Consider the following 12,244-nt stretch of genomic DNA (forward strand, 5'->3'; position numbering starts at 1 on the left):
AGCTCAGAGGAGTTGGTCCACACCTACACTTGTTAAGATTGCCACAAAAGTAAAACAGGAGATAAGGGCAGGGATACTGCCGAGTAGTAGGTGATAGATCAATCAGTGACACCATCTTATCACAATAAAGATAACACTTCTAAATGACAAGCACAGTTCAAAGGAGGAGATGCTCAAGCTCTGAGACATACTGACTTCTTTCAGTAGTCTTCTCTTTGATCTACTTCAGGCTAGAACTCTACATCTAATTACATAAAAAGCTTAAGCAAAATGGAGTTCAGAAACAGAATGTGTGCAGACACTAGCTGCATGCAGTGAGAGTGGGGATTTGGAAGTTCAGCACATATGATGCTGACCACAGCAGATCTTGTTCTTACAGAAAATTCTGGTTTCCAGTGTAAAGAAAAAAAAAAAAGGGAAGCATTTTAAAAGCCAAATGATTTGCTTTTATAATGATTAATTTGAACTATTTTCACTGATGATTGCCTGTAACACAAAGTGAGACCAAAGTAAAAAATAAGATATCCCGCAGTCCTAAGATTAGACATAAGATACCTTTTCAGTGTACTGTACAGATAAAGTAGAGCCAATAACCTTACTTCACAGGTTGTGTTAAAGTCAGTATGGTTTCCTTTCCATAACAAAGCAATATTTCAAAGGCAGGAACAATCTTGAGATTATTTTTTAATGCCACCAACAGGAGCAACTAAAAAAATTCTGAGAAATAAATCTTCTGACATGACAATACTAAAAGACTGAAAATTTACCAATGAAAATAACATCTGCTAAAATTAAAATTGTCTTTGAAGTTTGATGAGCTGTATAATCATGACTAAAATCCACCCTTAAAAATATTTGTTATGTTGTTCTCAGTATCACTAATTTAGCATATATGCTTCTGATGAAAAACAAGAAATATCCACCGGTATGCTTTTTATATATAGATGAGTACTAAGGAGGTGAAGCAAGAACAATGGATAAACAAAATTAACTGTATGTTTTACAAAAGAGTTGACATGACTAATATAGTTTTTTATTTTATCATTGGATAATGTATTCCTTGCTCTCAAGTTTCTGTAACTGGATACCAGATACCTTGTTAAGTAGCAGTGTGATTCTGTATAGCTTTAAATAACATTAAGATAATGACAGAATTGTTTGGTCATGGTAAACCATTAACACATCTCAGCTTATGGAGCTATGTTTCAATAATTTTAACAGTAAAAAATACAAACATGTCAGAAGACCTGGGCCATAAACTTCTATGATATACTGTACCTATGCCATTTCCTGTTATGAAATTCAATGTTAAATGGTTCAGCGTAAAATGTTTCTGAAAGATCTATTCACCTGCCATGCATAGGTGTCATAAAAGAAGCGATTCATACACTCTAACTTCAGGTGTGTCATCCCACATGTCTAAAACAAAGTCTAAAATCCTATACAGTGAATGGAGTAAGGTGTTTCTGTGCCAAGGCCAGACAAAATACATTCTCATGGGAAGATATGGGTAGCTTCAGAGCAGTTCCACTGTGTTATGATATGATTTATGCCACTCCAGTGCTTCTCAATCTACATGAACCTTATGGGGAGCCTACTGTGACCAAGTATTGACTTAGAGTGATGTTTCATAATCGGTTTGAGCCAAAACACCTTTATACTGTCTTCTCCACACTTTTCTCCCTGGCTATGCACTCCCACTCTCACCATGTCTCAGGGCTAGGGTTTGTTGCGTTCATATCACCATCAGCATAGCAAGCCAGTTTAATGGATGGATTTATTTCCTTTTGAATCACTTTTGATAGCATTTTACTCCTAATTTAAATGTTGGACTTAAACTAGGTTATACTGTTATTGTTGGTTACATTAACATATGTATCTACTACAGTAAATAAATTGTTCTGAATACCACCTTGGACAAACTAATTATCTTTCATTCCCTAATAGTAATTCCAACTAATTTCAGTCTTGGATTTTGCCCTTGTACGTTCGATTTCTGTTTGTTCATTTGGTTGGATTGTTTTTACAAAGAAGAATAATCTCACTGATTTGAGTACTCACATGGCAGAAGGTATTCAAAAAATAAATTGTACAATATTGGCTGCTTTATTTTTAAGTCATCTTTCTTTATGTGGGAACTGAATCAGCAGCTTAAAAAGTCTCCCAAAAAGAAATCCTCTAATTTTAACTTAAGTGGAATGAATGTGCTGTTTAAAAGAAAATAGTGAGAGATTAAAAAGACACACAACAAACCCACAGAAACTCTCTACTAATATTTAAACTATAACCAACCCATAGGTATCTTTGGTATCAGTCTCTAAAAGTATTACAAAATCAGCACCAAGAAGCTAGTCCTCCTATAATTTTTAATGAGCAGAAATGTACCACAATGTTCAATGCAGCTTCTTGTAAAACCACTCTTCATTTGGACTGCATAAGTATATCCTGACTTCACCAGTAATGCTGGGAAACATTTATTCTAGAACTGAAAAGCAGACTAATTCTTGGGAGAAAAAACCAAACCAAACCAAAACAACAAAACTGTAATCGTGTTTGTCATTGCACCAACAGCCCAGAGACATCCTTATAGAGATCAGCTTGACATATGAGGACCATTGTAGCTCACCAGACAACTGCATCTCTAAAGCAGAATATTCTGGAGGAGTTCATTAATTTAAAATACTTTTCAGTGATAAGTACTTAGGACACTGTATTAAATTTTGATTTTGACATTTATTGGTTATTTTTTTAATACTTTTGCATGGTACCATTAAGTGATTTTTTTTTTTTACTTTGTATGAAAGGAAATTTTTGTATTTCTTTCAACATTAGACATGATGAAGTCCCTAGATATAATTTAGAAACATAAAGTATAGCTTGAAGCCAAAAATCTGGGAAAAACGATCACAGAACAAAGTGATTCCTGATGTTTCAGATTTTCAAAATTAGTGCCTTTTTAGGACTATAATTTTACAGGGTGGGAATCATGTACAGTATGTGCCTATTTCTAGATTGCATTTCTTGGTATATGGTATTCGGTATTTATTATGAACTTGGTTACAATAAGTTATATCCTGCTGTCTTCCACAGAGAACTCTTATAAGAATTTTGTTGTATCTGATTATATTTTATTCTGCAAGTAAGAGACGTATAATTTTTGATTGTTTAAGAAAGTCTTAAACAGGAAGTCAAATTTTGGATGATTATCCAACTCATATGGAAAAATCTTTTGAGGTTCCATAGTCTTCTCTCGTATTATTAAAATAAAATGGATGTTTACCTTTTTAATAGGAAATGTGAAAAACTGCACAAACAATCTGAAAGAGAAAATTTTTATATATCTAATCTGTACATAAATAATGAAATGTACATAGTTGCAGAGAGAATGAAAAGGAACTTTTTATTGCATTAAATCTTATTTAGATGCTTAACACAGAAAGCACCTCAGACGAGTATGGTATATAGTATCCCCTAGAGCAGATATTTCTCAATGGATTATGATCTAACACTAATAAAAAAGTTCCATTATACCATCATTAAATCAGATAAATGTCTCCCAGAGAAGGCATTAATAAATTGAGATAGAATTTGAAGAAATGCATTGTTAAGTTTTCTCTATATATATTTATATATATATATGTTATATATGTAGGTGGAAATTAGGTATATATGCATATATACTTATTCTCAGACGTGCACACACAGATTAAGAAAGACAGAAAAATGAACATTTAAAATACATAAACATGCTATTTTTGATATCTTAATTATGACCTTTTAGTTTTTTATTAAATTAGGAAAAAGAGTAGAAGGAAAATCAGTTGCCATGTTGTCACTGAGCTGTAACTGCGAACTTTTCCTTGGTGCAATTGAATGTTTCTGACTCGGTTACTATCTCTTACTTAGCAAAATACGTTTTACCCTTTATGGACTACCTCAACTACAGAATAGTTAGATTAATGCAATCTGAAGGTTGAAAGTTTAAAGAAGGGACTAGGGTACCTAGGAAATTTTTTTTTTCTTTTTTTTAAATAATAAGATCTCAGTGATTAAAATCTCCCTTATTACAACATGTGTTTCTTCTTCACTAGACTTTTTTTCCCACAAGCCAAGACCTTTGGAATTCCTCAGTCCTTGGGCCATTACGCTGTTTTTCATTAACTGTGCCTTGCCTCCTTTTCATTGCTTGCTTTTCTCCCCTCCCTGGCATATGCTGCTGACAGACAACAGAGTGGGAAGCACTCCTCATCTCACTATAGCTTCGAGCTTGTGGCAGGTTTCAAACTTTTGAAGACTGTATTTGACATATTTTATCTGTAGTGATTTTTTTCAGAGAAGCAGTTTATATTGAGGTCACCACAGCTACCTAAGACCCCTTTTAACAGAAGAAAAGCTTAAAAAGAAAACAGTATTAAGGATTAAGTTGCAACAGGATTAAGTTATTTATTACAAAATTGGAAGTGAAGTTACAAACAAAAAGCATTTAGTGCAGAACAGGTAAGCTGGGAACTAATCTTTCTTTCCTCATCTAGGATTTCTCATGCTTTGGCTGTCTCATACTGTGCTAAGAAAAGCCTTTAAGAAATTAATTTCTTCTGCAGTTTCCATCTTGTGTTTTTCTGGTTATTATTCAGTGTAATTAAAAGGCATTTAATGATTCCTGTGACTTTCTAAGCTTGCTCATTCCAGTGCAGCCATGCTCAACACTCTCAAACATCAGGTGAATAGCTGGACACCTTTTCCACGACAGACTGTGGCTAGCTTGAGTGTGGTGAGAACCTGCAGGTTCATAGGACTTAGATGTCCAAATTCTCCAGCTCCAACTTCTTTCTGGTTTCTTTGAGAGTTTTGTCAAAAGCGTGCCTAGTGCCTATCACCAGAGGCCTGCAGGCAGAGGAAGCTTTTGAGATGAACCCTCACTATTGATGTTTCAACACACCATGTGCACTTGAAGAAGCAGACTCATCCCTGAAACTTATGTATGCATCCACTAGGGCATGCCCTAACACTTGCAGCCTGCTTCATTTCCAGCTCAAGGTGGAGAAATGTGAACTGAGAAACACAGAAACACTGGGGGAGAGCAGGGTTTGCCCCAGCTCCCTGCCACACCGGCCGATGATCTGTTAACGAAATCACAGCCTACCTGAAGCTCCAGCTTCGATGCTTTCCCTTTTCTGTGACACACATTCCAATTCTCCCCCTTCCACCAACACATTTGTTTTCCAAAAAAGGGACAAACACCATCTGAAACACACTCTGGAAGACTAACATGTTTTGTGGCAGTGTCTAGACCAGTCTGCAAAATGTGGTCACCTCAAGCCTCAGGTGCATAGGAGGCTGCTGGCTTAGGTGACTATCTAAGGTTTGACTTAATCAATCTTGGCATTTATTCCGACATTAAAATATTTTGCAATTTTTGCTGGGTATTCACTGGCCCCCTGAAATGAATGCTAACTACCCTCAGTGAAAGTGAAACAGAGCTTTCAAAGCAGGACCATGACATTAAACCTAGGAGTGGAAAAACATAATTTTCATGTCAGGGAACTATCACTTATTTTGAACTTGCTCCAGTTCTCATTTTTTAACAGGCTTTTAAACAACAAATTAATATATTCTTGTAACTTCCTGATATAAGTCTAAGTATTGTAGCTTCACATTCATTTACAGTCAGACCTTCCCATCTGTGTCTGAAAGTGACATTTGCAAATTAACTCTTTCATATTCACAGTATCACAGTATGTTAGAGATTGGAAGGGACCTCAAAAGATCATCTAGTCCAATCCCCCTGCCAGAGCAGGAACACCTAGATAAGGTTACATAGGAATGTGTCCAGGCGGGTTTTGAATGTCTCCAGAGAAGGAGACTCCACAACCCCCTGGGCAGCCTGTTCCAGTGTTCTGTCACCCTCACTGAGAAGAAGTTTCTTCTCAAGTTTAAGTGGAACCTCTTGTGTTCCAGTTTATACCCATTACCCCTTGTCCTATCATTGTTTGCCATTGAGAAGAGCCTGGCTCCATCCTCATGACACTCCCCCTTTATATATTTATATACACTAATAAGGTCCCCCCGCAGTCTCCTCTTCTCCAAACTATAGAGACCCAGCTCCCTCAGCCTTTCCTCATAAGGGAGATGCTCCACTCCCTTAATCATCTTAGTTGCCCTGCGCTGGACTCTCTCCAGCAGGTCCCTGTCCTTCTTGAACTGAGGGGCCCAGAACTGGACACAATATTCCAGATGCGGTCTCACCAGGGCAGAGTAGAGGGGAAGGAGGACCTCTCTCGACCTACTGACCACCCCCCTTCTAATACACCCCAGGATGCCATTGGCCTTCTTGGCCACAAGGGCACAGTGTTGGCTCATGGTCATCCTGCCATCCACTAGGACCCCCAGGTCCCTCTCCCCTACACTACTCTCTAACAGGTCATTCCTCAACCTATATTGGAACCTGGGGTTGTTCCTGCCCAGATACAGGACTCTACACTTTCCCTTGTTATATTTCATCAAGTTATTCCCTGCCCAACTCTCCAGCCTGTCCAGGTCTTGCTGGATGGCAGCACAGCCTTCTGGCGTGTCAGCCACTCCTCCCAGCTTAGTGTCATCAGCAAACTTGCTGACAGTACACTCAATTCCCTCATCTAAATCATTGATGAATATATTAAATAATACTGGTCCCAGTACTGACCCTTGAGGCACTCCACTAGATACAGGCCTCCAACTAGACTCCGCCCCATAGACCACAACTCTCTGGCTTCTCTCCTTCAGCCAGTTCACAGTTCACCTCACTACCTGATCATCCAGACCACACTTCCTCAATTTAGCTATGAGGATGCTGTGGGAGACTGTGTCAAATGCTTTGCTGAAGTCAAGGTAGACCACGTCCACTGCTCTGCCATCATCCATCCACAATGTTATTTCCTCATAAAAGGCTATGAGGTTGGTCAAGCATGACTTCCCCTTGGTAAAGCCATGTTGACTGCCCCTCATAACCCTCCTATCCTTGACATGCCTTAAGATGGCATCAAGGATAAGGTGTTCCATCACTTTCCCAGGGATGGAGGTGAGGCTGACCGGTCTATAGTTACCCGGGTCCTCCTTCTTGCCCTTTTTGAAGACTGGAGTGACATTTGCTTTCCTCCAGTCCTTAGGCACCTCTCCTGTTTCCCAAGACTTGGTAAAGATGATGGAGAGTGGTCTAGCAATGACTTCTGCCAGTTCCCTCAGCACCCGCGGGTGCATCCCATCTGGACCCATGGATTTATGGATGTCCAGATTGCTCAACTGGTCTCTAACCCATTCCTCATCGACTAAGGCAAACTGCTCCAGTGACCTGACTTCATCTGAGGTCTCAGGAGTACAGGGCTCTTCAGGACTGCCTCCGGCAGAGTAGACAGAGACAAAGAAGGCATTCAATAACTCTGCCATCTCTGTATCTTCTGCCACCAGGGCACCCATCCCATTCACCAGTGGGCCAGCCTTGCCTCTGGTGTTAGTTTTATCAGCTATGTATTTGAGAAAGCTCTTTCTGCTGTCCTTGACCCCTCTTGCCAGGTTTAATTCTAAGGAGGCCTTAGCCATCCTAGCTGCCTTCCTACATCCTCTAGCAGCAGCCTTATATTCCTCCCGAGTGGCCAGCCCCTCCTTCCATGACCTATAAACTCTCCTCTTCCACTTGAGCATACCCAGCAGTTCCTTATTTAGCCACGCAGGTCTCCTGGCCCTCTTCCTTGACTTCCTACGTGTTGGGATGTTCTGCTCTTGAGCTTGGAATAAGCAATTCTTGAATGTCAACCAACTATCTTGGGCCCCTTTACCTTCAAGCAGCCTTGCCCATGGGATTTCCCCTAGCAATTGCTTGAAAAGGCCAAAGTTTGCCCTGCTAAAGTCCAGGGTTGCGATCCTACTTGCTATTCTACTGGTCCTACCACACAAGATCCTGAATTCCACCATCTCGTGGTCGCTGCAACCAAGGCAGCCCTCAACCTTTACTGCTTCGACCAGACCCTCCTTGTTAGTGAGGATGAGATCCAGCAGCGCTCCTCTCCTGGTTGGCTCATCCACCATTTGCATGAGGAAGTTATCATCCATACACTGGAGGAACCTCCTGGACTCTGGCTGGGTTGCTGAGTAGTCCTTCCAGCAAACATCAGGGAAGTTAAAATCCCCCACGACGACCACGTCCTGTGACTGTGAGGCTGCTCTCAGCTGCCTGTAGAAGGCCTCGTCAACTTCCTCACCCTGATCTGGTGGCCTGTAACAGACACCCACAACAGTATCGCCCCTGCCAGCCTGCCCCTTAATTCTCACCCACAGACTCTCAACTCGCTCGTCCCCTGTCCCTGGACAGAACTCAGTACATTGCAGCTGCTCTCGCACATAAAGAGCAACCCCACCACCCCGCCTGGCTGGCCTGTCTTTCCTGAAAAGCACATAGCCCTCCATGACTATATTCCAGTTATGTGAGCTGTCCCACCACGTCTCTGTAATTGCCACCAGATCATAATCTCCTGACTTAACACAGGTCTCCAACTCCTCCTGCTTATTTCCCATGCTGCACGCATTGGTGTACAGGCATTTTAAGGACGGAGCTGAGCTCACCGATTTCACCCTAGGATTATAGGAGGCCTCCCAGTCTTCATCAATCCTAGAGTGCTGCCCCACTGGGGCAAGCCCAGTTACAACCCCATCCCCCTTCGAATCTAGTTTAAAGCTCTCCAAATGAGCCCTGCTAATTCATGCCCCAGCATCCTTTTGCCTCGGTGAGATAAACCTTTCCCACGTGCCATCATCCGGACTGGAGCCTTATAAAACCAGCTGTTATCAAAGAATCCAAAGCCCTGCCTGCAGCACCAGTCTCGTAGCCAATTGTTTATGGACTGAATTTTCCCATTCAGTCCCACATCATCACCGGAAGATGGAAGAAGCGAGGAGAAGATCACTTGAGCCCCAGACTCTTTCACCATCTGCCCCAAGGCCCTGTAGTCTTTCTTCATCCCCCTCAGGCTGCGGGAAGCAGCTTCCCCCCCACCTGTCTGGAAGACCAGCAGCGGGTAGTAATCTGTCGGGTGCACCAGGCTGGGGAGCGCCTTGGTGATACCCCTGATCCGGGCTCCAGGCAGACTACACACTTCCCTATGATGAGGGTCAGCTCTGCATATTGGGCCCTCTGTTCCTCTCAGAAGGGAATCGCCTACAACAATGACCTTTCTTTCTTTCTTGTCAGAGGCAGTCTTGAGGCGTGAAGTTGACCGCCTTTTCCTATGTGACCTAATCAATAGTTATTTAGCTTTCTAGAAAGTGTCTTTTCTAAATGCAGCACTTCTCAAATTATTTAATTTGTTTCTCAGAACTACAAGAAAACAAATGTGATTAATTCTAAAAAATCATAGATAAAAAGCCAGCCATGAATCATTACACTTTTTATTGAAATAATCTCACCTATTCAATATATTTAGTAAGACAACATCAAAGACCCAAAAAGTTCTGCCTTCTGCTTTTTTCATCAGAAATATCTCAGTAAGCAACATTAGTTAGGAAAAAAATGTGTGGAATCACTTTGTTTTCTGTTCCCTATGCTTGCTCAAGCAAAAAGGTAAAATCATCTACGACTGTCATGCAGAAGTTTTCTGAGTTGGTATATCAGAAACAATACCTTCAGAACAACAGAAAGTAGCTCTAAAGGGAAATACGTTACATCTTCCTTTTTCTATAATTGTTTCTGAAAACATATATATGAGCATCTCAGAATATTACCTGAATAGCATGAATAATTTTAAGTAATATTTTATGAATATTAAAACAAAGATGAATCATTCTCTGTCCACTATTAGCCATATGCTGGCAAGGATCATAAAATGTTCTGCCTGTGACTGTCAGAATTGATTTTCAAGCCTTCTGCTTTTTCTGGTGCTGCAGAATGTACTGAGTTTTGCTTGCCCCCCCCCCCCCCCTTTTTTTTTTTCCTATGGGGTTTAGAAAACCACCAGATTTGTTTCCATTTGTTTCTGTAGCTAACATGCTGGAGGATCTATCAATAGGCTACTGTTCTGACCCCAAATCATAATTCCAGCATAGCCTACTGAGGACTATTTGTTTATTACAAGTTGCCCTCTGTGTCCATCTACAAATTATGATCGTCAAATCGTGCCAACTCTAGTAACTCATGAACTTAGCTTTGGAGCCTTAATTACTTGTACAGCAGCAGGAGACCAAAGTGAAAAAATATACCCACCATCCACTAGGCTAGAAAACAATAAGCAAAATGTTTTCTTCATGCATCAATTTCTCTCCATTTATCTTTACATATATATATTAATACATTCAGAATAATCAGGTGCTATTATATTAACTTCTCACTGTTTTCTGATGGTTTTAGACCAGTACAACATTTAAAATTACACAACATCTTTGAAATTCTTTGAATAAATGCCAAAGCAAAGAAGTCTTTGAAGCAGAATTTACACCACTATATCTGTATATATAAACATATAGAAAAGGGAAAGTTTGGAAAGAAAAGCTCAGGTAAACATAATTGTAGACTTTCAGCAAAGGTAAAAACCAGCATCTGGTTTAATATTCCAATATCTGAAACATTAAAGAGTTTAATATTATCAATTGCTACCAATTTTTTTGTGAACAATCTTTTAGATGGTATATGACATGTCTCTCCATGGAAACAATGTTTAAAGTCTTTTCCATGAAATTATTGTTAACATACCATCTCATTGTCTTCATACATTAACACATCAAATACCTTCATAAAATCTGAATATAAATTATGTGTTTGCTACTTACCTAACTGGGTCTCCTGAATTGTTAGCTTACTCTCCAAGGGATGCAAAAGCTTCGGTGGTTTATCTGTTAGTGGTGCTAGAAAAGAAAGACATTCACATATATAGTTTTCTGATTATTATTGGGTAGCATAAGACTTGATTTTATACCTATTGTTTCATAAATGCTTTGTTTAATAATGCTCATGTCTTCAGAGCTGTAAATATTTCTGTTTAGAGAGTAAATATAGCACTGATATTTAGAATCTTTCACATGCTAAGATACTGAATTCACTTCCATTAATAAAACTCATATTATAATTTTGCATTTTCATAAATATTATCCAGCACCTGTTTGTTATAATATTTAATTACCTTTCTATCAAATGTAGTTATTAACAAAGAAATAACATGATCTAAGGTACTGTAAAACAATTTTGAAATTTTTGAAATGGTATTTATAAAGATATTGCCATCACTGGAACATTTGACAGTAGAGTACTAGAAAAAGGTTCAGTTTTCAAAATCCAAGGGATAGATACAGTGAAATAATGTCAAGATTAGTAAGATTACTTTCTAATAAGATTATTTTCCTCCTCTTTTTTGATCTACCCTGAAATAATACTAGGAGACTTATGCAGATTTTGGAATAGGAAGAGTTTTGTAGTGGTCAAAAACCTTTTGAAGGTTGTTGAAGCGTGTGCACACCATGCATCTAGTTATTCCACTAGATTTATATAACATCGTCATATTTAATTCACAGAAGAGACATTGATTATTACTACATTTGCTGTTGATAGCAAATGTAATCCTTACTGATCTCTGACAGGTAAGTGCACGCAATACAAAAAAAAAGAACAGTAATTTTTTTTTTCTTTAAAATTGATAATAAATGTTCAGGGGAAAGCTCCAACTTTTGTAGTCACCTGGAACATTTTGATATTTTGCTTTTCAACATTAATTCATACTTCAGTCTTTAACACAGATTATGGGCTGTCAGAGATGTAAAGTACATTTGACATTTTGATATAACTCTATAATATTTCTTCCCTCCAACTTGTCAAAATCACTGTTCCCTTTCTTACTGACACATACATCCACGTGTATGGGTTTAATCTACTAAACACACTCATCTTCTGTCAGTTGAATTGTAGGAGAGGTTTATGCATTCCCTTTACTGTTTCCTCTCCTCTTTGATTAAGGTATGATGCCTTTTAAAATCTACAATACAATTTCACCTTTGCAACAATGACAGAATGGATCCATTATCTACTCATATGCTTCTGCATTACGGAGGTTTTCCTTCACCTGACCAGAGCACAAACCCACCCAACTGGTGTCTGGGATGTTGACCCTATCAGATCTAGGACTGAATCAAAATATTTCTTCAAAGATAGCAAAAGAACAGGATTTGGTCCACAGACTTTTCTTCCATTATTTTTCCAACAACAGTTTCTACTTTCTTATACTTTTCTAGG

General features: G+C 39.1%; 1 protein-coding gene across 1 annotated transcript in view; it reads right to left on the bottom strand.

The window, feature by feature from the left end:
• The window catches only part of IL1RAPL1 (interleukin 1 receptor accessory protein like 1), a gene marked incomplete at both ends in the record, with an annotated part of 653,301 nt that overhangs the window by 150,853 nt on the left and 490,204 nt on the right, over nucleotides 1-12,244 (bottom strand). Inside the window, one exon of the mRNA XM_080612311.1 lies at nucleotides 10,788-10,866. Coding sequence (XP_080468437.1) covers nucleotides 10,788-10,866 — 79 coding nt within the window. The remainder of the gene's footprint in view (nucleotides 1-10,787; nucleotides 10,867-12,244) is intronic.

This window comes from Psittacula echo, assembly GCF_963264785.1.
Source record: "Psittacula echo genome assembly, chromosome: 3".
Lineage (NCBI taxonomy): Eukaryota > Metazoa > Chordata > Aves > Psittaciformes > Psittacidae > Psittacula > Psittacula echo.